This window comes from Barbus barbus (genome assembly GCF_936440315.1).
Source record: "Barbus barbus genome assembly, chromosome: 3".
In the NCBI taxonomy this organism is placed as follows: domain Eukaryota; kingdom Metazoa; phylum Chordata; class Actinopteri; order Cypriniformes; family Cyprinidae; genus Barbus; species Barbus barbus.
The window spans coordinates 25,353,338-25,379,213 of record NC_136731.1 but is presented as its reverse complement, the minus strand read 5'-3'; the positions used below and the strand labels follow the sequence as shown (position 1 = coordinate 25,379,213).

Below are 25,876 nucleotides of genomic sequence, written 5' to 3'. Positions count from 1 at the left end.
GAACGCGAGAACATGCCGAGGCCGTGCGCATCTGCAGTTCCTCACATGCTCCTGTTTGTCTTATTTTTACAAGTGACTGTCCTGACGGGTCCACAAGATTCTGCTTTCCTTCATCAGTCCAGAACAAACAGATGGTGTTTGTGTGAAACTTTGGGGTCCTCGTGTTTCTCGAGAAGCTCCTTGGCTTCCAGTTCTCATGTTTGTGCCAAATAATGACGTGAGAAAAAGCAACAGAGACTTTCCCTCGTTTTACTCTGTCCTTCACCCATTAGAGTGGAGGGGCCCGGCTCCCCCTGTTGGTGTGGAGGGGTTACAGTGCTCAGCAGGCAATCTCTTCTAGCGTGCCCAGAGTGGTCTGGAGGGGAACGCTGACCGTGTGGCTAATCGATTCCGAATGGTTTACCACCGGATCACAGGTACTCTGAGAAAAAACACAGATGTTATCGTTCTTAAAACTGTGCGCCCGAGGCATAAAACAGTCATTCCACACACTGAGTTTGTGATATCTAAATAAATGATTTGAAGCTTAGCAGGCAGTTATTTTTTACCAAATCTTCTCCATGACTCTCTTCCTCCTCCTCTCGGTTCAGCAGGTCCAGCAGTCTCTCCTTCACCACCTGCCAGCACACATCACAAACCACCATCTCATTCACTGCCAAATCAGGTCTCAAACTGCTGGCCTCAGAACAGCTTTGTAGCTTTGCCAGCGCTGCGTTAATCAAATCAGCGACATGGGTTACAGCCCAGGGCACTGACCGCTGAGGGATCACGGGATCAGGGATTCACATAGGAATTGAAAATGATGATTTAGATTGGGAAAATCACGCAATTTGGCCCAGCTTTCAGTTAAAAAATGGCTCTGCAGATCCCCATGTTGGCAATGAACAAATGATCTCAACTTCACCCATCTCAAATGCCAAAGGAATGGACTTTGTTTTTTTAGTTTTTTTTAAGTTGGAGCTAAATATTCTGAGAACTTTCATAAATCAAAAACTGAACTTCTTGATGGTGATGTCAACATTGCTGCCAACTTAACGACTTTGTTGCTAGATTTTTTTTTTACTTTTCTGAGCCCTTTAGATATTTTTTTCCCCCAAAAAAGCAGCTAGCGACAAATCTAGTGACTTCTTGGACAAACTAGTCTGTACTGCCGTGCAAGGTCTTCTCTCTGCATCTGCTCTGTTCAGTGAGTGGCTGAGAGTAGCAGCGCATTCAATTAAAATACTGTAGATATGCTGTTGCTTCTAATCTAAGTGATAATTTTACAAGTAAATATATCAGAAACATAGCCAAAAAACAGCATGGCCATTTTCTTTAAGTGTATTTGATTTGGAAGATTATAAATCAGGATTTTAGTGCAGATTGACCGCTAGGAAGGAAAAGCTGGTTAATGAGGCATGTTTTAGTCACTATTCTATACCTATATAGTATATATATATATATATATATATATATATATATATATATATATATATATATATATATATATAGGGTATATAGTATTTATAGAGTTGTAACTTTTAGTTTTAGTTACTTTTTCTTATTTGTAAGTCGCTTTGGACAAAAGCGTCTGCTAAATGACAAAAGTAAAGTAAGTAAAGTAAGTATTCTTAATGTCTAACAACAGAATCAAGCAAACAAACAAAGAACAAATATCAATGGAAACAGGAGTATTGGAAATTTGGCTGTATTAAAATACAGTATGTGAATTTAGAGAGTAGTAGAAAGGCAAACAAATGTAAAAGGTTGACAGAAGGCAGAATACAAATGTGATGCAATAGTGTCATGAATATGCTAATTAGCATATGACATCATTTAGCGACTCTGAGCAGGCTTGTCTAATTTCCATTGAAAGTCGTTGGCAATAGTGGATGTCAAAGCCTGCTTGATAGTAGTAAGAACTGAATGAGATATTTGCTTGACTGTTTATGTGGTTTTTGTAGTAATTTTACATACTCTTCAAATCTATTTATAATTACAAGACCACAAAAGGCTCTTTGGGGAACCAAACATGGTTCTTATAACACTGCTGTGAAAACCGCCTTTTAGAATTTTTATTTTTAAGAGTGTAGCAATCTCAAATGTGATTCATTTTCATACTTACAGGGATAGGCTACTTCAGAAATTACAGAATTTTCTTTTTGTGTGTGTGTGTGTGAACTATCACAAATGTCCATTCAAGGACTCACTGTAGGCTCGTTCAGACTGTCAGACCAAATTCGATTTTGTGCATATCCAGATGGAATCTGATTTGAATGACTGACTGTCCACACAGTGTATCGTAACTGTTCATATCCGATTTGTGTGTCCATAAACACTCTTTCGTTTTATGGTATGCCTACGCTAAAAACAACAACAGCAATGCAGTTGGCAATACAGATGACGCCTTACGACATGACAACATGCATGCTGCGGTTGCGTTATATTAGCCTATATTTCATCTTTTGAGGCAGCATCATAAACACAGGAAGCTGGAATGTGCGGCTTTATTCCGTGCTGCCGTCTCCGCTACTTTCAAAACTCAAAGAGGTGTGAATACTAGAAGAATATTGTGTTTTTCCGCTTGACTTGCACTTTGCAACGACACAAGCTTGTTTCTGCAAAGACGTTCAGCATGTTTTCTACAAAAACGGCTGGCATATTTATGTTTTACGTGGCATGAGAATGTGAAAAAGCTACGCTAAATCGAGTCTGAGCGGTCAGACTGAAACGGATTTCCAGAAATGTGATTTGAATAGGATTCTAAATATGATCAGATTTCAATCAGATTTGCACAAAAATTGGATTTACGCTGACTGATCGAAGCTTATCACTTCTGTGAGCAGTTTGTTTATCATTGTTGAGTCTGCTGTGCTTCTATTGGTATAACTTTTTGGTCATGTGAGAACCTCTGGGCAAGTATGGTAATCGGTAGCAGGTAAAGTATAGGTAGCACTTTATTTTACAGTACATGTACTTCCCTGGTATATACATGGTAAATATCTTGTACCTACAGGCAAGTGAGTGGTAACACAAGGTACTTACCTGAAGTGTATGTACATGGTAACAAATAAGAAACATGGCTGAAACACGGCTATAAACATGGACCAAGGTACTTATTGAGTAATTGATGGTAGGTGCCATTGCAGTTTGGAACTTTGGAAGTTGGTTGGGATCACGGTAGTAACTGTGCAGGACTGCATGTTGTTAATACTTAGCAGGCACAGTCCTTTTAAATAAGGATTTTGACACATGACAATCAGGAGTTGCAAGTGCAAATATGAGTCCGGTAGCTACTGTATTACAAAATAAAATCTGTCTACACACATAATTATTAGGAAAAAATATTGGACCAATCAGTGAGAGAATCAGTGTCGTTAAAGACAAGGCAAGTTAACTGCAATGGCACCTACCATCAATTACTCAATAAGTCCCTCGGTCCATGTTTATACCCCCCAACTTGAGTATACTGCATAACTTATTCTGTACATTAACTAATAGGTACATACACCAGTACAGACATAGTAAGTATATGGAAATAGGACTGTAAAATAAAGTGCACTATTTTACACAAACATTACACAGAAATTACCAGTTCTTCAAACTTTGTAAGCACTGTTGTGGAGAGCAATTTAGCATTAACAGTCCTACACAAGCAATTGAAAAACAGTCCTCTTTTTATTAGGTAAGGTTAGGACTTACCAAGCGTACCGTATATACCAAGTACAGTATGTGTTTTGTTTGTTATCACATAATACCACATTTCTCCATAGGTGCTACACATTTACCATATACATACCTTTAGTATGTACAGTAATGTCTCTTATTAGTTACCATATACTGATACTGTAAGGACGTGCCTGTTTGTACCCACTTGTCCGTAAGTACTACATATTTACCATGTACAGTGGGGCAAATAAGTATTTGATACACTGACGATTTTTCAAGTTTTCCCACTTACAAAGAATGGAGAGATCTGTAATTTTCATCGTAGGTACACCTCAACTGTGAGAGACAGAATATAAAAAAAAAAAATCACATTGTATGATTTTTGAATAATTAATTTCCATTTTATTGCATGAAATAAGTATTTGATTCAATATAAAAATAGAACTTAATATTTGGTACAGGAACCTTTGTTTACAATTACAGAGGTCAGACGTTTCCTGCATTTCTTGACCAGGTTTGCACACACTGCAGCAGGGATTTTGGCCCACTCCTCCATACAGGTCTTCTCCAGATCTTTCAGGTTTTGGGGCTGTCACTGGGCAACACGGAGTTTCAGCTCCCTCCATAGATTTTCTATTGGGTTCATGTCTGGAGACTGGCTAGGACACTCCAGGACCTTGAAATGCTTTTTACGGAGGCACTCCTTAGTTGCCCTCGCTGTGTGTGTGGGGTCATTGTCAAGCTGGAAGACCCAGCCACGACCCATCTTCAATGCTCTTACTGAGGGAAGGAGGTTGTTGCCCAAAATCTTGCGATACATGGCCCCATCCATCCTCCTCTCAATACGGTGTAGTCGTCCTGTCCCCTTTGCAGAAAAGCACCCCCAAAGCATGATTTTTCCACCCCCATACTTCACGGTTGGGATGGTGTTCTTGGGATTGTACAAAGAAAAAGGAGAGAAGTCCACACACTGAAATTAGCTGCTCCAAATGAATTTAATAACAGCAACGTTTCGTCCCTCAGGTCTTCATCAGGCTCAATACCCACGTGGAGTAAAATCAGCTTTAAATAGCAACAGGTAATCACCTTAATTGGGTCCATACACAAAAATAACATGTGACAAGTAATGTTGAAAATGATTCTTTTTTTCCTAAGATTTTGATTTACAAACGGTATATTGATGACATTTTTATGATTACTAAGGCTACACCTACAGAAATGTTGACGTTTTTTAATTATCTTAACTCAAGGGCTGAGCATGTGAATTTTACAATGGAATGCGATCCAGTAAGCATCGCTTTTCTTGATGTTAATGTATACATATATGATGGGAAACTCCATACCGATCTGTATCGAAAACCAACGGATCGCAATACTATTTTAAGAGGCGATAGTTTCCACCCTAGACCTTTAATTAAGAGTATGCCTATCAGTCAATTTAATCGTGTACGTAGAGTTTGTAGCACAGCTGAATCTTACTTTCAACAATCTACTGACTTAATTAAAAGATTTTTGAATCGTAGCTACCGTAAAGAATGGATCGATAATGCTAAAAAGAAAGTAAATGAGACATCTCAGATACAGTGCTTACGAACAAAACATAATAAAACACAATTTTCTAATGCTCCTACTTGTACTATCAAGTACTCAGCATTAGGTGCGGCGTTTCGTAGAGTCCTAAATAAGCATTGGCATATTATTTCAAGTGATCCTAAATTATCAGGTATTTTTAGAAATGACCCTAAATTGGTTTTTAAACGTCAAAATAATCTTTGTGACTTGCTTGTGAAATCTGAATTTCCTTCACGTAAAAAACAAGGTATTCCAGCTCTTCCTCCAGGTAATTACAGGTGTGGCAATTGCGTCCAGTGTGCCTTTACACATAAGTGAAATTTCATCAGTCATCCATACACTGGCCGCAATATTTCGATACGTGGTACTATTATCTGTGCTTCTACTCATGTGACCTATCTAATTTGTTGCCCTTGTGGGCTTGCATACGTTGGTAAAACGACAAGACAATTACGTACTCGCATCAGCGAACATCGCAGTAATATTAGAACTGGAGATATGCGTAGTCCTATAGCGTCTCACTTCAGACAAGTAGGCCATAACGTCAGTGTTTTACAATATATCGGTATAGAGAACGTAATTAAACCGTCAAGAGGAGGTGATTACGAGAAGAAATTATTACATAGGGAATGCTTTTGGATTTATACCTTAAATACTTTATTGCCATCAGGGTTGAATGAGGATTTTGATATTAAGCCTTTTTTATAGTGGTTGAACTAATTTCAACATTTGTCGTTGATTATTAGTTAAGCTGGATGTGATTTTTAATTTTTTTTGTCACATGACTTGTATTACTTGTCACATGTTATTTTTGTGTGTGGACCCAATTAAGGTGATTACCTGTTGCTATTTAAAGCTGATTTTACTCCACGTGGGTATTGAGCCTGATGAAGACCTGAGGGTCAAAACGTTGCTGTTATTAAATTAATTTGGAGCAGCTATTTTCAGTGTGCGGACTTCTCTCCTTTTTCTTTGTTCAAGTTCCTCAGTTGTCCTGCACCTGAGCCCGATGTGGGTGGTTGGGATGTGCACGCCTGTTTGACTTTTTTGGTTCTTGGGATTGTACTCATCCTTCTTCTTCATCCAAACACGGCGAGTGGAGTTTATACCAAAAAGTTATATTTTGGTCTCATCTGACCACAAGACCTTCTCCCATGCCTCATCTGGATCATCAAACTTCAGATGGGCCTGGATATGTGCTGGCTTGAGCAGGGAGACCTTGCGCGTGCTGCAGGATTTTAATCCATGACGTGTAGTGTGTTACTAATGCTAAACGTTGAGACTGTGGTCCCAGCTCTCTTCAGGTCATTGACCAGGTCCTCCCGTGTAGTTCTAGGCTGATCCCTCACCTTTCTCAGGATCATTGATCTTGCATGGAGCCCCAGTCCGAGGGAGATTGACAGTCATCTTGAATTTCTTCCATTTTCTAATAATTGCACCAACAGTTGTTGCCTTCTCACCAAGCTGTTTGCCTATTGTCCTGTAGCCCATCCCAGCCTTGTGCAGGTCTACAATTTTGTCCCTAGTGTCCTTAGACAGCTCTTTGGTCTTGCCCATAGTGGAGAGGTTGGAGTCTGATTGATTGAGTGTGAGAACAGGTGTCTTTTATACAGGTAACAAGTTCAAATAGGTGCAATTAATACAGGTAATGAGTGGAGGATCGGAGGGCTTCTTAAAGACAAACTAACAGGTCTGTGAGAGCCAGAATTCTTGCTGGTTGGTAGGTGATCAAATACTTATTTCATGCAATAAAATGGAAATTAATTATTAAAAAATCATACAATGTGATTTTCTGGATTATTTTTAATATTCTGTCTTTCACAGTTGAGGTGTACCTACGATGAAAATTACAGATCTCTCCAGTCTTTGTAAGTGGGAAAACTTGAAAAATCAGCAGTGTATCAAATATTTATTTGCCCCACTGTATATACATAAGTACAGTAAAGTATCTAATTAGTTACCATGTACGGGCACAACCTGTAAGTGATCGTTCTTACCCACACTTGTCTGTATGTACAAACTAATTGCATGCATGTACGACAGTTAAGTACAGCCATGTTTCTTATTTGTTACCATGTACATACACTTCAGGTAAGTACCTTGTGTTACCGCTCACTAGCCTGTAGGTACGAGATATTTACCATGTATGTACCAGGGAAGTACACACACTGCAAAATAAAGTGCTACTGGCCTATTTCATGAATATTACTTAGGTCACATTACTGCGTTGCACTAGGAGGTTACCAAGAAATGTGAGGCTGACTTAATCAATATGCATGAGCTCTAAGATGATTCATAATATCACACACTTGGGAGAGGTGCCTTTGCCCTGGACCAGAGGAGGCTTAACATGCCCTGTGGACATTATTGAGTCTTGTGAATTAAAAAAAAAAATTGCTGGTTAATAGGTCAGTTCTTAAGATGACCATATTTTAAAAGCTAAAATCTCATTGGGCATGTATCATGCACTTCCAATGAAGCTAAATGCTTTAGTGTTTCTTTTATTTTTATGTGCTTTGTAAACAGCTGCCAAAAGGTTTAAAATCCAAAGAGGCTTAAGCTTCAGAATAAAAAAAAAAAGATTAAATCTGTCCATTTAAAGCGATCTTGCATCAAAAATCCATTAAAATAAGACAGGACAGAATATAAAATGATGGTGTGTGTGTGTGTGCCCCCGAGGGTATGAGTGGTGTAAGGGCTTGTGCTGGCTGCTGTCCATAGAGCAAAGAGACCAGCAGCAATGCAGAATTAATGAAGGCTCAGTATGATGAAACTCTCCATCAGAGTGTCATTCATTCTACACCAGAGACAGACTGAAGTTTTCAACAGCCATCACTGTGTCTGTGGGAATCTGTGTGTATGTTTCTCTGAATACATTTGCATGTATAGTGTCTCCAGTGCCTTTGAGTCTGGACACTGAACAGCATGTTTGTGTGTCAGACAGGGTCCAGAATTAACACTCGACAAATGCCAAATGCATGTAAAAATTGGTTTCGGTGAGTAAATATATATACATTTCTTGCCAATGCCTGCTAACTATTAAGAATGATAATCACATATGTAGAATGTGTCTTGCAATAGTAAATAGGATCGCAAAGAGCACATATCACATTTTTGATGCAGTGATGCAGACTCATTTTGTACATCTCCATTCAAAAGTTTAGGGTCACTAAGATTTTTTAATGTTTTTGAAAGACGTCTTACCATGACTTATGCTCAACAAAGCTACATTTGGCTTAAAACACAGTAAAAAATAATATTATGAAATGTTACTAAAATTAAAATAACAGTTTTCTATTTAAATGTATTTTAAAATGTAATTTATTATTGTGACAGCAAAGTTAAATTTTCAGCATCATTAGTCCAGTCTTCAGTATCACATGATTTTTCAGAAATCATGCTAATATGCTTATTAACATGTTTTATTATTATCACTGTTGAAAACAATTGTGCTAATCTTGTGTAACATTATAAATGCCTTTACTATCACTTTAGATTCATTTAATAAAAGTATAATTAACACCAACATAAAATCTTACTGACCCCAAACTTTTGAATGGTAGATGCTGCAATTTTGTGACTACAAGGAAAAACAAACAAACAAACAAACAAGCAAAAAAAAAAACCAGACAAATGAACGACAACGGCATATTATTAAATAAATAAATATTTCTAAATAAATAATTATAAATATTTTTAATATTATAATAAAAATATTATTTTATAATGTAAAAGAGAATGAAACATAACTGTGAAAATAATTCGTTTTATGTATATTTTCTCAATTTACTTCGTAGTTCATTTTGAATCCTTTGTTTAGATGTTGATATACCTCATATGCATAATCAAATAGCTCCAGTATGGTCAGGATACTTGCACCGATAAACAAGCCCATCTGACCACCAATATCACCTGCAACATAAATATATTTATGATTTAGAGGAACAGAGAGAGACAGAAAGATGAAAGACACAGTATTCATGCTGCAGTGTGCTGTGTTACCTAGTAGACCCGCCACCTCGTATGCTTTCTTCTGCTCTATGGTCTCATAATTCAGAGCCTCAAAGAACACATCCAGAACAAGGATATTGTCCCTGCATCAACAGAACACAAAAGAGTGATGTTTTGAAGTTATACTCTAATTCCAGAAAACAAGCTTCCTGCAGAACAGAAATAAAACCAAATGACCAATAAAATGCCATGGCTGCTTAGGACAGAAGTGCAGTCAATAAAAATGGTTACCAACAATATATATGTTAGCTCTAATGATTCTAGTGATTACATCTGCACTAGTGGACATCTACCTTAATATTTTATCCTGTGTGTCACCTGATTAGAAGACAGTTTTTGATTTTTTACACAAACACACATGCACACACACCTTTCTCACAGCAGTCTCAAGAACAGGCCAAAGGCAAATTATTGTTATTGGATGCTAGTTGGTAAACCGCAAGAGGACTAACCTCCAAACCCCGACAACAATTACACTAGCATTATCTCAACCATTCATTACGCCTCCATTATGCTGCAGAGATGAATGATCTTGGCATGACCGATAATTTGCGTGCATGTGTGGAGGAGTTAAAGTAAACAAGTTTTTTTTCTATCATCATAAAATGAAGCAGTGTAGAAAAGCTTATCGCTCTAGTGGGACACCAGAGCGATGATATGCTGTCTGCTTTATGCTGATTTAATTGACTCTGTGCTTGAGCAACATCTCTCTCTCTCTGTCTGTATGTCTGTGTGTGTGTGTGTGTGTGTGTGTGTGTGAGAAAGAGAGAGAGAGAGAGAGAGAGAGAGAGGGAGAGAGGGAGAGAGAGAGAGAGAGAGAGAGTCAGTATTCCCAATAGCTCCACGTCTCAGACACATCAATCACAAGCTTATTGCTGTGACGATGAACTAATGAATGGAGAGAATGTGATATCTGTCACTATATTGAAGACCAATTCCCTGAATCTTTCTGACACAAAGCAAAAGTGTTCCTAACTTGTCAGCTAAATGTCTAGAGGAGAAATGAATATGTCTGAGCGCCACATCAAATGTCCTGGCGTCCTAATGTTGCTTTTATTGTAGAGAAGCACATCTATAAACTGAGGCAACATTAGAACAACACACAGGGGGAGTTTCTTTGACACAAGTAAAGCTTTCTCTCAAAATGCAGCGTCCATTTCCTCGTGTACAGTGTCACAACCAGGGTTGTGTGTCATTTGTAGTGGAACAGCAATGTCAATTAAATAATAATTAATTTCCTCAAATTTTATTTGAATAATTATAATTTTAAATGTGAATTTAGCATGTACATTAAAATAGAATACAATTAAAAGCAACCCAACTGTTTAGGTGTATTTTATAATTTCAAATTTACTTATATTATGAATTATCAAGAGACATGTTACCAAACAAAGTCATATAGTTTTTTTCCAGAAGCATTACTTATATAGTTCCCACAACAATTATGTGACACTGAAGACTGGAGAAATTCAGCTTTGACCTTACAGGAATAAATTACATTATAAAATATATTAAAATAGAAAATGTTTCTTTTAAATTGTAAAAATATTTCTGATTGTATTTAGAGACTTTTCAAAAGACATCTCCAAAAAAAAAAAAAAAAATCCTTTTCCTGTCATTTCAATTTAACATCCTGTGATTCATGTCTAGTTTAATTAAAGCTTGTGAATAAATTGAATGTAAATTCTTATTTTCAGAATTTTTCTCAGGCTTAATAACAGCACAGCTCATCCTTGCTAGAAAAGTGCAAGCTTGTGATCATTAACAAGCTTCATATCTCTGTGATCTTGATATGAGGTGGAAATTAACTGGTAAGTTTGCAAATTGGTGGCAGTAATGAGGTAAAAGTTAAAACTTGTAAAAGGTATTACAAGGACAACAATGAAAAAGTTTGGAAAGTGTTGAAAAAGTTGCAACATACATAAAAAATATACTTCAGAGACCTTTTTGAATGCTGAATTCAAAGATGTGAGGTGCGTACTCACGTGATGTACTTCTCTGACCGGTTGAACTTCTTCTCCAGGTAGCGTGCAGAGGTTTTACTGGGGATCTTGACCATGGAAAGCTCTTTGTTGTATCGAGTCATGTTACAGGGGCTCCTGCAGATGCAGTTTGTGCCTTCAACACCTGACAGAGCAGCTATGGAAAGCATGAAAGGGTATAGAGGAGAGGAAAAAGAAAAGAGAAAAAGAAAATGAGGAGAGACAGGAGAGGGTATAGGGAAGAAAGGGAGAATATGTGTCAGTTCTTTGTGCAGGCAGCATTTCTGGGTTCTATGTATGACTTTCCTTAACTGACAATGTAAAGAACATGAGGTCGTCTTATCCTTCTCTTCACATAGAGGGTCTTTTCAGTGTCTTCACATACTCACATACACACATACAAACACACACACACACACACACACACACACACACACACGCACGCACACACAATGATTGGAGTATAATTACATTTCTGGCCTCGTCAGAAGGCTTTCAAATCACTGCTGTCAACTGTTGATGGCTTGGAAAAATATTATGTGTTGCACTTTTGATTACCTTTAGAGAGATACTGCAAGTTGAAAACCACCACTATGAATCTGATAAACCACAAAGAACATATTGTCAAAGTGTTTTCTAACATTCTAGAGAAAAACAATAGACTGATTGATTGACAGGTGAAACGTTTTTACTGTAAAAGTATTTATCTTGAATAAACTTGCTGACATTTAGCTTTTAGTGACTGATAAAGAGACTCAATGCTTCAGTGAAGAGCCTCTGCCCTGCTAGTCAAAGCATAAGCAATGTGTACAAGTTTGCAATTGGAATGCCAATCATAGTTTGGAACCAAATCTAAAGCATCCTAATGAGATCAAATAAGATTTCTCGAAGCCCCTAATGGACATAAAGAAATTACTACGGGATTTTTTGATTCGTATCTGATTCCTAGAATCCAACTGGGTCTTTATCACACTCCCACTTATTGCATTGGAACTGTGATTTCCATCAAGTGTCTTGCAGCTGGACAGTTCCAAGAAAATCACAGGGGAGCTACAGGAAATTAAAAACCCTTAACAATTCCTTTTCATCTCCTACAGGGGCATTGTATGCAATTGTTAATCATAATCCCTTTTTTTTCTAAAAAAAATAAAAATAATAATAATTACAAATTTCTATGGCAGTCTGTTATTTTCTTCTTCTTTTTTTGTGCTAGAATAAAATTTGTTTTATAAACGACTCCTTACTGTTTCTTATGCAAAATAACAAAAGAGAATAATTTGCTATTCTTTTGTCTGTTGCCAAAGGCTAGAATTTGTTGCTCTTGGCTGTGCCTTCCCCAGATTTCTAATCAGCTCATAACTTGCATGACCTGAAGATGGAATCTGACCTTTCACAGAAACATTTTTAAATTCCTGCTTTCCTGACCTTTTCTAGCTCCACCTCTGTTTCTTCTCCTCACTTCCATCCCCTCTCTCACCCCTGCTGTTGGAGATGATGCTAAAGTCACATCATTTAATTGGAGAATTAAGTCAGATTTAACCTCCTCTACACACACACACACACACACACTCACAGACAAATGAAGAGAACACACACTCAAACACAAGGCTATTAAATCTGCTATAATCTTGTGCTAAATCCATCGTTCTGTATGAACTTCACAGCACCGTTCATATCCCATAACTTTCACATAATTTTCTCCAAGCATTGCCAATGGCAGATCCTGTGCTCCAAACCACAAGGGTTGTGTTATAGAAAACAGTTGGGAGTTTCATACTACCACACTACTTGTACTACTTTAACAGTACAGAATATAAACAGTGCACAGTGTGGGCATTTTCTGCATGCATGGAAAAGTCAGTTGACCTGTCAAAACGTACAGCATACAACCAAAGCATGCTGCATCAAAGATATTTGCACTTTGCACTCGACTTGAATTTCCAATGTGGCTAGCAATTTCAACCACAAAATTGATCATATTTGGCCATTTTATTTATAGCATAATATAGTATAGTATAGAAGGGTAAGACCTCGGAGCAATTTGACCCCTCCCCTCCATTTTAATGTTTTCTATGCTATTTTGAACGGCTATGCTGTTTTTCATTTTGTCATTTCATCTGAACATCAACATTTGTGAGATTTAGTTAGTCAAAAAAAATTGAGGTTAACTGGTTCAATTGTTTGTCTCTGGAAAATAGTGATCCATGACATTGCATTATGTTAAATTTTAAAATATTTTTGTGACAATCTCTTAGTGAGTGATTTGTGGGCACAAATGATTATAGATTTGTGGAGTCAAATTACAGTTCTCATTTTTTAAAGTTATATTTAAAAAAAATATTTTATAATATATATTTATATATATATATATATATATATAAAACTCACTCTTTCCCTCTATCTTTCTCTCCGCTTACTAGCTTGTACTTATTTGAACAATGACTGAGACTTGGTGTTACGAGCACTTCCTCTGTCTGATTGACTCTTCAAGATGAATCGCTTTTTGTATTCCCCAATTGTAAGTCGCTTTGGATAAAAGTGTCTGCCAAATGACTAAATGTAATGTAAATGTATATTTATGGGTGTTTTATGCCTTTATTATTAGAGACAAGACAGTGGAGATTAGACAGGAAAATGGGATCAGCATAGGACCTCGAGACAAGAATCAAACTCGGGTCACCGTGAGGTCAGTTGAACTGTTTTTCAGAACATTACCCACGAGGCTATCTGTGCTGACGGTTTTCATTATTAAGTGAAAAGATACAATTAGACTAAGTGAAAATTAGGCTAAGTGAAATCATTAAATTTGCACACATTGTGTTGCTATTATGACATATCTTCAATTAAAATACGCTAAATACCTGTGTATGCAAATATTCATTGTGTATATAGAATAAATACTGGATTAATATTTTACTGGGATTCTGTTTGTCATCAGGGTAACAATGAAAATAAGGTGTCATATGTTAACATTAGTTAATGTATTAACTAACATGAATGAACAATGAACAGTACATTCATTAAACTATTTGTTAATCTTTGTTAATGCTAGTTTATGAAAACACAGTCGTTATTTTTTTGTTTTTTTGTTTGTTAGTTCATAGAGCATTAACTAATTTTAACAAACACAACTTGTGATTTAAATCATGTATTAGTACATGCTGAAATTATTATTAACTGAGATTAATAAAGGGTGTAGAACAGGGCTGTCCAAACTCGGTTCTGGAGGGCCGGTGTCCTGCAGATTTTAGCTCCAACTTGCCTCAACACACCTGCATGGAATAAACTCTGCAGGACACCGGCCCTCCAGGACCGAGTTTGGACAGCCCTGGTGTAGAAGTATTGTTCTTTCTTTGTTCATGTTAACTGAACGTTATTGTATCATCATCAGTTATTCATTTATTCATTAACTAAACTGTCAAAATACAATTTTAATTGTATATTTAGAATAGCTGATTTAGTATTTTACACAAGTACTAAATCATCATGTCATTTACATAATGGGTGTTTGTTATTTGTGTTTTTGGCCCTGGCTATGACCGTGACTTGTAATATTTCCTTCTTGCAGTATTTGATCAGACTACCAAAAGAGAGAGAGAGAAAAAAAGTTTACTGAATTAAAATAACTGAATTAACAATACAAAATAACAATGCTTATTTATTAGGAGTACTACTGTTTTTATGTAACACTGCATACTATTTCCTCAATGAATACTGTTTTTAGTAGGCAGTACACAATATATACTGTAGTGCACAGTGTGCCGTAAGCAGTACATTGTTATTCCATTCTGAACATCTCGATTAACATTCTGCTTGTAATAGTCCTTGTTCTGTCTCTGAGTGTTTTCTATCATTGCCAATCTCATTCATTCAGCTTTACTTTATCTTTCTTTTTTTTTTTTTTACTCCAGCAATTTTCCTTTCATACCTCTAATAGTCTCCCATTCATTTTTAAGTGTGTTCATCTGCATATTGTTCTGGTGAAACCGAAAATACATATTCCTTCTCTCCTCAGGGTGCTGTGAACAGAAAGTTGGAGTTACTTTGCCAAAGATAAGAACCAGCTGTCAAGCATTTTGAAGCCAGCAGCGAAAGTTTTGGACAAGCTGTTCAGCCTCTTGTGCTGTGCCGTTGTGCCTTTACTTGTCAACTGAGGTCATAGACTTCCCACTAAAATTTTTCCAGTGGTTTGGAAGTATGTCCCTCTTCATACTCTATTGGCTTTGTTTTGCATGATCATGAATAGAGAATTCTAATAAAAAAAAGGTCAAAATTAGTGAAATTAGACATATTAATAACCCGAGGATGTCTTTGGGAATGGCTCGTCTGCTGAATACCTGAGCCGTTTGAAAATGTACAGTCCTAGCTGTGCTCTAATTTGAATTTCCTCATTAGTGGAAGATAATTAGTGAACATGGAGCCAACTTGGTTATTGTGTGGGATAGACCGCTGGTATATACTGTCAGATGGTACGTAGAGAGGGAGTTAATGAGGGCCAGACTGCATTCTGCTGGTAGGGATGGTGCACAAAACAGTTCAAATCTTTGTTTTCCCTGAATACATTTAAAAAATAATGACTTAATTTGTGCGAGTTCACGAGGGGATTTGAAGTTCAATAAAGGAGTCTCGGTGTCAAAAGGAATCAAGATCTGCAAAGAAAAAAGCACATTTTCAAAGTTTCTCCATGCAGAGTTAATATAGTCTAATTTGGTGAAGCTTGTGAAGATTACACATAATACGTTCTGATGTCTAATGCCTAGTGCTTCCAACTGCTGTACAAGAGAGATACAAGCACACATACAAACAAACTGATTTGTTCTATTACATTTATGTTACTTTTTGTTCCTCCGTTTGCCCTTTTACCCTCTTCAAGGATGTGACTTAAAAAACAATACACAGCTACAGAGGAGGAAGATGCGGAGCAGAGAATGGAAGAGGGACATTCTCTGCTCATGCACAAAAACTTGTGCATATGTATTTTGTGCCACGGGAGATTGTTAGATGTATGAAAATGAGCCCAGTAATACATCAGGATACAGAACACACTTTATCCGTTCAGCCAGTCTCACTGATGAGAAAATGTCAAAACATCCACACTCAAAAAAATAGATCGTTGGTGTAACTTAATATAATTATGACACACATTTCCACGCATTTGAATTATGTTATCTCTGCTTAATCTAGGCAAATAGAACCCATAAGCAAAAATCATCTTCAGCCAATGAGGTCAAATTATTTTTGTTTTAATTGTCTTGTGAATTTAACTTTACACAATTTTGTCTTGTTGAGCCAATTAATTGAAACCACTTAAATTTAAACAACCAGAAATATGCTAACTGAACGACGTAATTGTCTTTTAAACCAGCTTTTAATTACTGATATTTCTGCCAAAATTTACTTACAAATCAAATACTCAATGTGAATGTCTCAAATCTTTCTTTATTCAGTGTCCAAAGTGAAACAAAAAACAGCAATTACCGATCAGTGCTGACCTACAATTTCAAAACTACTCCATTTTAGAACAAGACAGCAAACTACAGAGGTAGTTTTAAGGTTTCAGGCAGGTTGACAAATATTTTGTCGAATAAAGAAAAACTACACAACAGAAATAGAGGAGAAACAATATTGCTATTGCATGCAATTAAATAAAATGAAAATCAACCACTTTTAATGCAGATTTGGCAATACTTTTTCTGTGCAAAGAAAACAAAAACAACAACTTAATTCAACAATTAATCTCCTCTGGTTTCGCGTAGCTCCATTTTGGAGAATATCCGCTGGACGCAAGCAGCGTATTCTCTTCTGTGTCAGACACATACCGGATACGCTGTTTTCATTCAAATCAAAGCATAAATAAGCATAGAAGACATATTCGTGCGGCACGGCTGACACAGAAGAGCGTATGCTGCTTGCGTCCAGCGGATATTCTCCAAAATGGCGCTACGCTGAACCAGAGGAGACAAATTGTTGAATAAATCGTTGTTTTGTTTTCTTTGCGCAGAAAAGGTATTCTTGACGCTTGATTAAATTCAGATTGAACCACTGATGGCAGATGGGCTATTCTGACGATGCTTTTCATACTTTTCTGGGCCTTGACAGTGTTATTTACTTGGCAGTCAATGGCACATTCTCAAACCATCAGGTTTTCATCCAAAATATCTTAAATTGTGTTCCGAAGACGAACAAAGCTTTAACGGGTTTGGAACGACATGGGGGTAAGCGATTAATGACAAAATTTTAATTTTAGGCTGGAGTATCCCTTTAAATGTAGTGACATGCTATTCTGAATTGTTCTGACACAATTTAACATGTGTATATGTATGAATTATAAATGGGTGTAGAGACTAGTGTGTGTACCTGGTATTCCCTACATTATAGAGACCAAATGTACCCAACAAGCATAGTAATACCAGTCATTTTTGACCTTGTGGAGACATTTTGTGGTCCCCATGAGGAAAACAGCTTATAAATGATACAGATCACTATGTAAGATTGACTGCTAGTGGTTGAAATCGGTACTGCAGTCCAAATTCAAAATATTGGAGCAGTTTCTCCCACTTCCTCCTACTCAGACTCAATATTATGTTATTTTTTGGCTTAAGAAGAGTCAAAAATTTACAGCACCTTAATGATATCATTTTATAAATTATATTTTTCTGTGAGGTTTAGGGGTAGGAGTAGGGTTGAAGGGGTTGCGGGTTCGAGTCTCGGGCTAGCAGGGATTTTAGGTGGGGGGAGTGAATGTTCAGCGCTCTCTCCACCCTCAATACCACGACTGAGGTGCCCTTGAGCAAGGCACCGAACCCCCAACTGCTCCCCGGCGCCGCAGCATAAATGGTTGCCCACTGCTCCGGGTGTGTGTTCACAGTGTGTGTGTGTTCACTGCTGTGTGTGTGTGCACGTTGGATGGGTTAAATGCAGAGCACGAATTCCGAGTATGGGTCACCATACTTGCCAGTATGTCACTTCACTTTACTTCATAAAAAATACAATATACTGTATACTCTAAAAACCATTACGTCTATGAAATGTTCCCATAAAACATGGAAACCAGTGTGAGTGTGTACATGTGTGTGAAGAGCACACTCACCCAGGGCAGGCTCAGCACAGTCCTTATACTGTTCAGGAGTGCAGTATGGAGAATCACCTAGAAATGAGAGAAAAACAAAGAAACAGAAAAAAACAGAAAAAAATATAAGTGCCAAGGAAAAGTTCTTCTTTATTCAGCCTTCTTAAATTAATAATGAAACACTGAAAACGTGTTCTGAGTAGGAGAAAAACAGACCCAACCTTCACCCAGCCAAACTCAGCAGCACGACAAGGAAATAAACAACTGGGAATGTGTGTGTGTGTGTGTGTGTGCATATGCAATAGAGTTTTGTGCACGTCTGCACTTGCTCTTGGCCAAGATGTATCAGACGTATCCTGAATGTACATTACAGGGCAGTCACAATCAGTTAATTAATCTATAATTACAGTATTAGAGCAGGGTGCCTGTGTGAATGAAGGACTAAATCATCTATGAGATAATTGTCCTGTCTTGAGCAACAATTGAAGTAGCGAGAGGTTGAGGTTGGCACCTATGGGTTAGAATTAATAGGGACCTTCGTGAAAAAAAGTGCAGTTTGATCAGATGGAGATCATATAATGATCATATAATGGTGAAAATGGAGATCATATAATGTCATTAAAAGAGACCGGTTGAAAATTAAAATGACTGCAGCACTAACTTTAAAGATCAGTTATTACGGGACAGCATAAATTAGCATTAAGAATGGGACATAAAGGGCACTATGTCACAATGAAAAGTTCATGAAATCATATGAAATCATGGAAATATACTGCGTCTTTAAAAAGACCATTTAGCAACAGTTAAAGATGACTGTTTATCAATAGGCAAAAATGACTATTTTATCAGTGAAATTAAATTAAAATGGAATGTTTCTGAAGACCATTTTGCGGCGGGATCTTCCACACTTCTCGAATTATACAATGAGTCAAGTTCACTCACGGTTCATGCTTACAAGCCCTTGCTGTCATTTTGTGGGCTTGTTCCAAACCACCTTTGACCCACAGAAAACTGAATTCAGTTCTATATTCTGACCTCGTCTAAACAAGTTCAGTCAGGTTTTGCTTGGCTGCCAAATGCAAACCACAAATGCCACAAGCCATCGAGTTATCACTACACACAACCTCATGCTGTCTTGCTTTCCCCCAGAATATGAGATGTGACCTCATTGAATGACTGTTCATCAAGAATTAACGACCTTAGATGGTTTTACACAGAGAAGATGGGAACATTGGTCCCTGCTGACTTCGTGATAGACAGTACAAACTCTATTTATCATAACTATTCAGTCTATTCAGACATTATTAGCGATGTTTTCATTATGTCTGTCATCTGAATACATAAATAAAGGGTTGAAAGTCCTCTCTTTCTGATTTATGAAAATCAATGATTTACACGTCATAAAAGATGCCTCTTATTTCTATCACATATAGTCACTGCTTTAAAAGTTTATTGTTTTTTTTTAAGGGAGGTTGCTCTTGGACTAAATGTATCATTACAGGACATTTCAGTGCAATCATTTAATGTAATATTTTTTATGTAGATTGCTGCTGTTATTATTATTATTATCATCATCATCATTGCAGGCACTTTTTTGATACTTTTTAAAAATTGATACTTTGGCAATATTTTGTATCAAATCACGATAATTTCTGAAACTGAAAATTGAAATTTAAATGCAATGTAGTACGAGAGGATGAGTATGAAGTAAAAGGAAAGTTTCAAGCACTGCTATGTTGGGACGTACCAGGCATGTAGACCATCCTGCAGTTGCAGTTTTCTACGATGTAGCGCGTCTCACACTCGATACGGCAGGCAGACACACTGTACACCTGAAAGAGGCCTGAATCCAGGGCTCTGGACACACACTCGCCCCACGGAGGAGGAAGGTATGTCAACTGATGGAGAAGAAAAGATTATAATGCATTAGACTGACTGATTAGCATGTGATTGACATTCTCATGCAGCAACACTGGCAATAGTATTTGTACAAACTTTATTTCATTTGATTTTGGGGGTTGGTGGGAAGTATACTGTGTTTGACAACACCAGTGGCCAATTCAAATCTCTTTTATTTTATCTCAATAACCACCAATTAGTTTCATACTCTGACAGCATGCCCACAGAGCATTCACAGTCCATTCCCTAACCCTCTAATGTCATATTGCACATAAAAAACTGTCCTTGAAGATAATGGTGCTGAGCTGAGACAGTAACTGTTTTTGAGCCAGAACTAATTTGTTATTACAGTTACTATTATTTTGAATTAATTGGATTGGCATTAGAGTTTTGTTTGAGTGAATAAACTAGATATTCACAAGTCTAACTATATTTTCCAGTTATTGCTATTTTGACCTTTTCTGCTTTCTGTAAAATTGCTCACAGAAATTGCTATATAATTTTCATGTATTTGCTCTATTGTGGCTCAACACTGCAAGCAAAAACTACATAAATTGTCTAGTTAAAGTTGACCTAAAAAGCAACAACAAAAGTTGAAAAACAAGATAAAAAAAAAAAGTAGCAATTTACAATAAAGTTCTATTTGATAACATTAGTCAATTATATTTGTTATCATGAATTGACAAAAATATTTTTTAAGCATTTATTAATTTCAGTTGATTTCAACATTTATTAATACATTATTAAAATCAAAAGTTAGAGCTGTTGATATTAGCTAATTGTTACGGGGCAAACAAGACGTGAGACGTGCGGATCCATATGCAAACTTTTATTTATAAACATAGTCAATTCACAGGCAGGGTCAAACGACGGCAGACAGGTATGGCATGGGCAAGACACAGAGTAGTCCTAGGGCAAGCGTGGGTCGATGATCAGTGAACAATATCCAATAGGGCGAGGCAGAGAGATAATCCAGGCACACAAGCAAAGATCCAAACGAGGGGCAAACAGAGTCCAAACGGCTAGGCAAAGGGGTTAATCCAGGAGACGTGGGCAGGAATCAAAACACAGAACAACAGGCTAGGCAAGACTAGGAATGGCTTGGTAGAGTAGCTATCGACAGAAACTGTGACAAATGCTAAACAATACTCGGCAGTGACAGAGAGGAAGTCCAAGGCTTATAAAGCATGTGTGATTGAGTGATAGTTCTCAGCTGTGAGTGTGATAGTGTAATCAGCTGTGTGTGTGTGTGTCGTCAGTGCAATGGATGATGGGAAATGGAGTCCAATGTGCTGTGTAGTGTGAAAGTCCATGTGGTGAGCGGGGGACCTCTGGTGGTGAACAAATGGAGGTTCATGGCCAGGATTCGTGACACTAATGGACTTGAGATAACATAAACCTACAATGAACAATTAAATTTTAATTAACATTAACAAAGAAAAAGGCATTAACTAATGTTAACCAATGGGACCACGTTGTACCAAAAAAGAAATTATTTCACTTAAAACCAAGTTACAAAGCTAAAAAGTAAAGATAGGATGGAAGATTCAAAACAAATATCAAATAAATATTCTATCCTCTGGATGTTTCTTCAATGGCATCTATAATTTAAATTTGTGCAAGGCTTAATCCATGCATGTCAGAATAAAGTCCAAAACCCCCTTCATATCAGCCAGAACATTAAAAAGAAACTACTCTGTGCACACCACATAACAATCATCGGAAAAAAAAAAAATTAGTTCCAATTTGGCACACAAAGCGCACAGAGTCCCTCCCTTCTGTTCTGCGCAAGAGTGATAAACAATTGTACGAATTTATCATAAAATGATAATTAAAAGGATGCTTTACAGAGGTTTTTGTCTAAGGACTTTACATAGACACAAGAAGCGTATTTTGTCAGATGCAGCAACAGGCATGCTGCTGGCATGTGTCCACTGGCTGGAAGGATTGTTTACTGTGTTACAGACAACTTCTAGCACGATCACACTCCACAATCCTCCATGAGCAAACACCCTGAACTTCTCGTATCAGTGAACCTGGCAGCAGATGGATGGGGAAGGCGGCAGGAAGGGAAGGGCGTGAATGTCAAGGGAGAGAAATATATGGAGCAGGATTAAGGATTTGTTCACTTTTAAAAAAACTTTGGTTGATAATTTACTCACCCCCATGTCATCCAAGATGTCCATGTCTTTCTTTCTTCAGTCGAAACGAAATTAAGGTTTTTGATGAAAACATTTATCCATATAATGGACTTCATTGGGACCCAAACGGTTCAAGGTCCAAATGACAGTTTCAGTGCAGCTTCAAAGGGCTTTAAACGATACCAGACGATGAATAAGGGTCTTATCTAGCGAAACGATCGGTCATGTCAAAAATAAATTAAAAAGTTTAAGTTTTATAAGCACAAATGCTCGCCTTGCTCTGTTCTGTGATGCGCGTTCATGACGTCACGTAATACGCAATGACGTTGAAAAGGTAACGGTTGACTTAGGCGGAAGTACCGAGTCAGTGTTTACAAATGTGCGGAAGGAGGACCATATACACATATTCAAATGTCTTTGTGTCAGTTTATCGTTTAAAATGCCCATTTCGTGTGCGTATCCTGGGTGTTTTAATATTAAAAAGCCTACTGACTCGGTACTTCCGCCTACCTCAACCGTGACCTTTTCCACGTAATTGCGTATTACGTGACGTCACGAACGTGAATAGGGGGAGCTGCCGACGGCGGGTTGGCTTTCCCCACGGACGGCGACGTGATCTCCCGCGAACGGCGGGCTCGGTGTGCCGCGGGTAGCGGCGTGAACAGGGGAGACGCCGACAGTGGGTTGGCTTTCCCCACGGACGGCGACGTGATCTCCCGCGAACGGCGGACTCGGTGTGCTGCGGGTAGCGGCGTGATTTAACAGCGGGTAGCGGCCCACTTGACGCGGGCTAAGTCAGGATGACGAGCGGCGACTTCCATGCCGCGAGGGACAGACAAAACAGGACCAAAAAATAAAAACTTTTCAAAAACGGAAAATAAAACGAGGTGAAGGTGCGCCGCTTACTGTTGTGGTCTGGTCTTCTGTCACGGTGCACACACGAGGGAGGGACCAGGAATACGCAGACGAGGATATAACTCAAATAACATACTTTACTGACATCAAGGCAGGGCAAGACAAGGCAGGGCAAGATACAGACATCAAACACCGGGGAGTAACGAGTAGACCAGACGAAAACTAACTGAACAGACAGGACTAATATACACAGGTAAATCATAGATAATGAGACGAACATGGCTGGACAAGAATTAACTGATGATTACATTTAACAAGGACAGGAAACAAACCAAATAAGGAAACATTAGGCGGGAACACATGACAGACACGACAGAACCCTGACACTGATATTGTTTATTAAATAACCACACGCGTGTGTTTTCTCCCCTAGACGTCGGTTTCTTTTGATTGTTTAATATTTGTTTTGCCTGGTTTGACAATAAATTAGTATATTGTTAAAACATTCGTTGTTTGCTTTTTTTATGTTGCGGTATATGAGCCAGCCGTAACATAAAAAATGGGCGCTCGTCCGGTATTCTTGAGTGTTTGTTTTGAGGGAGTATTTTATTGTCTCTTCAGGATTTCTAGTAAGGATCGGCTTTCACTCCGATTAGTTAGAGCGTTTCAGCTGGGCTGTGCGTGAGCGGTCCTTCCATCTGAACGCTGTTTGTTGTTTTGTTGATTTTGTTTGATTTTATTTGGAGTTTTGGAAGGAAATTCTGGGTGGGGGTACGCTTCTCGCGCAGCTGAACTCATTTGGAGAACGGTTGTGACGAGGTTCAGCGTTTCAAGTCTTCGAGCCCGGCAGTCCTTTGAAGACTAGTTAGGATAGTTAGCTTCAACGGGCAGGCATATAGGAGATGAAAAGCCAATGGAAATCCTGGTGGGTACTTTATATTTCTCCCTGGTTTTTGTTTAGTTTGATTATAAAGAGAGCATGTTTTCGCGTGTGGTTATGTGCTAAGTTTTGCCAATTTATATAGGAAGTGGATGTTTGTGTAGACTGGTTAAAATATCAAATTTGATTTGTTTACACAAAGATTTTGTGTTGGGGACAATAGAGCTGATAGATGATTAGTAAATAAGTTTGTCACAGCTGTTGTAGCCTGAGTATGACCGATTGTTATTTACTGTGAGTAAATTAGTACTGCATTGAGTGGTTATACAGGGTTTTCCTATTATAATTGAGAAATGATTTATCCTCGTTATAACACAAAAATTGTGATGTGACTTTAAGGTCTGTTTGATTAATTTGAATAATAAAATCAGGCTTTTTGTCTTGGACTTATTAATTCACTTGATCTTTATGAATTTTTGGGGTTATAGTGGATTGAGCTAGGCTGTATGAAATGGTATGTCAATGAGTAACTATTATTGAATAACCATTTGGGCTTAGGCTGTTTTGGGAGGGTTTATCAGAATCAGAATCAGAATCAGAATGAGCTTTATTGGCCAAGTATGTTTACACATACAAGGAATTTGTTGTAGTGACAGAAGCTCCAAAGTGCAACAGAAAGACAGTAACAGGACAGGACACAGGTAATGAAACAAAATAACAGGAAATAGCCAATGACCAATGTACAAGCAGCAAAAAAAAAAAAAGAAATACACAATATATAATATAGGCGACTATGTATGTGCAGGTCAAGTATGTGCAAATTAGAAATGAGAAAATAAAATCAGTGAGTGTGGTGAATGGATAATGTATTAGTTGTGTGTTTTACGTTTATTTATTGAGTGTTCATGAGATGTATTGACTGAGGGAAGAAACTGTTCCTGTGTCTGGTCGTTCTGGTGCTCAGAGCTCTGTAGCGTCGACCAGATGGTAAAAGTTCAAAGAGGTTGTGTGCTGGATGTGAGGGGTCCAGAGTGATTTTACCAGCCTTTTTGCTCACTCTGGATAAGTACAGTTCTTGGAGAGTGGGGAGGGTTGTACCAATGATTCGCTCAGCAGTCCGGACTACCCTCCGTAGTCTTCTGAGGTCAGATTTGGTAGCTGAGCTGAACCAGACAGTTATTGAGGTGCAGAGGATGGATTCAATGATGGCAGAGTAGAACTGTTTCAGTAAGTCCTGTGGCAGGTTGAACTTCCTCAGCTGGCGAAGAAAGTACAACCTCTGCTGGGCCTTCCTGACAATGGAGTCAATGTGAATATCCCACTTCAGGTCCTGAGAGATGGTGGTGCCCAGGAATCTGAATGACTCCACTGCAGTCACGGTGCTGTTCACGATGGTGAGAGGGGGGAGAGCAGGGGGGTTTCTCCTGAAGTCCACGATCATCTCCACCGTTTTGAGTGTGTTAAGCTCCAGGTTGTTGAGACTGCACCAGACAGCCAGCTCCTTAACCTCCTGTCTGTAAGCAGACTCGTCACCGTCCTGGATGAGGCCGATCAGTGTGGTGTCGTCTGCGAACTTCAGGAGCTTGACAGAGGGGTCTTTAGATGTGCAGTCGTTGGTGTAGAGGGAGAAGAGCAGTGGGGAGAGTACGCAGCCCTGAGGAGCTCCAGTGCTGATGGTTCGAGTGCTGGATGTGAATTTGCCAAGCTTTACTAACTGCTGTCTGTCTGTCAGGAAGCTGTTGATCCACTGGCAGACGGAGGTGGGGACGGAGAGCTGAGTTAGTTTATTTTGAAGGGTTTCCGGGATAATGGTGTTAAA

The 25,876-nt window shown here is 38.2% G+C and overlaps 1 protein-coding gene across 2 annotated transcripts in view; it reads right to left on the bottom strand.

Moving 5' to 3' along the window:
• Positions 1-319: 319 nt before the first annotated feature.
• Positions 320-25,876, bottom strand: part of LOC306849234 (acid-sensing ion channel 2-like) — a gene marked incomplete at both ends in the record, with an annotated part of 409,828 nt that continues 384,271 nt past the window's right edge. For both annotated transcript variants that reach the window (XM_079384127.1, XM_079384126.1), the window contains 7 exons: positions 320-421; positions 549-617; positions 9,053-9,132; positions 9,223-9,314; positions 11,217-11,370; positions 18,304-18,360; positions 20,030-20,180. In XM_079384127.1, coding sequence (XP_079240253.1) covers positions 320-421; positions 549-617; positions 9,053-9,132; positions 9,223-9,314; positions 11,217-11,370; positions 18,304-18,360; positions 20,030-20,180 — 705 coding nt within the window. The remainder of the gene's footprint in view (positions 422-548; positions 618-9,052; positions 9,133-9,222; positions 9,315-11,216; positions 11,371-18,303; positions 18,361-20,029; positions 20,181-25,876) is intronic.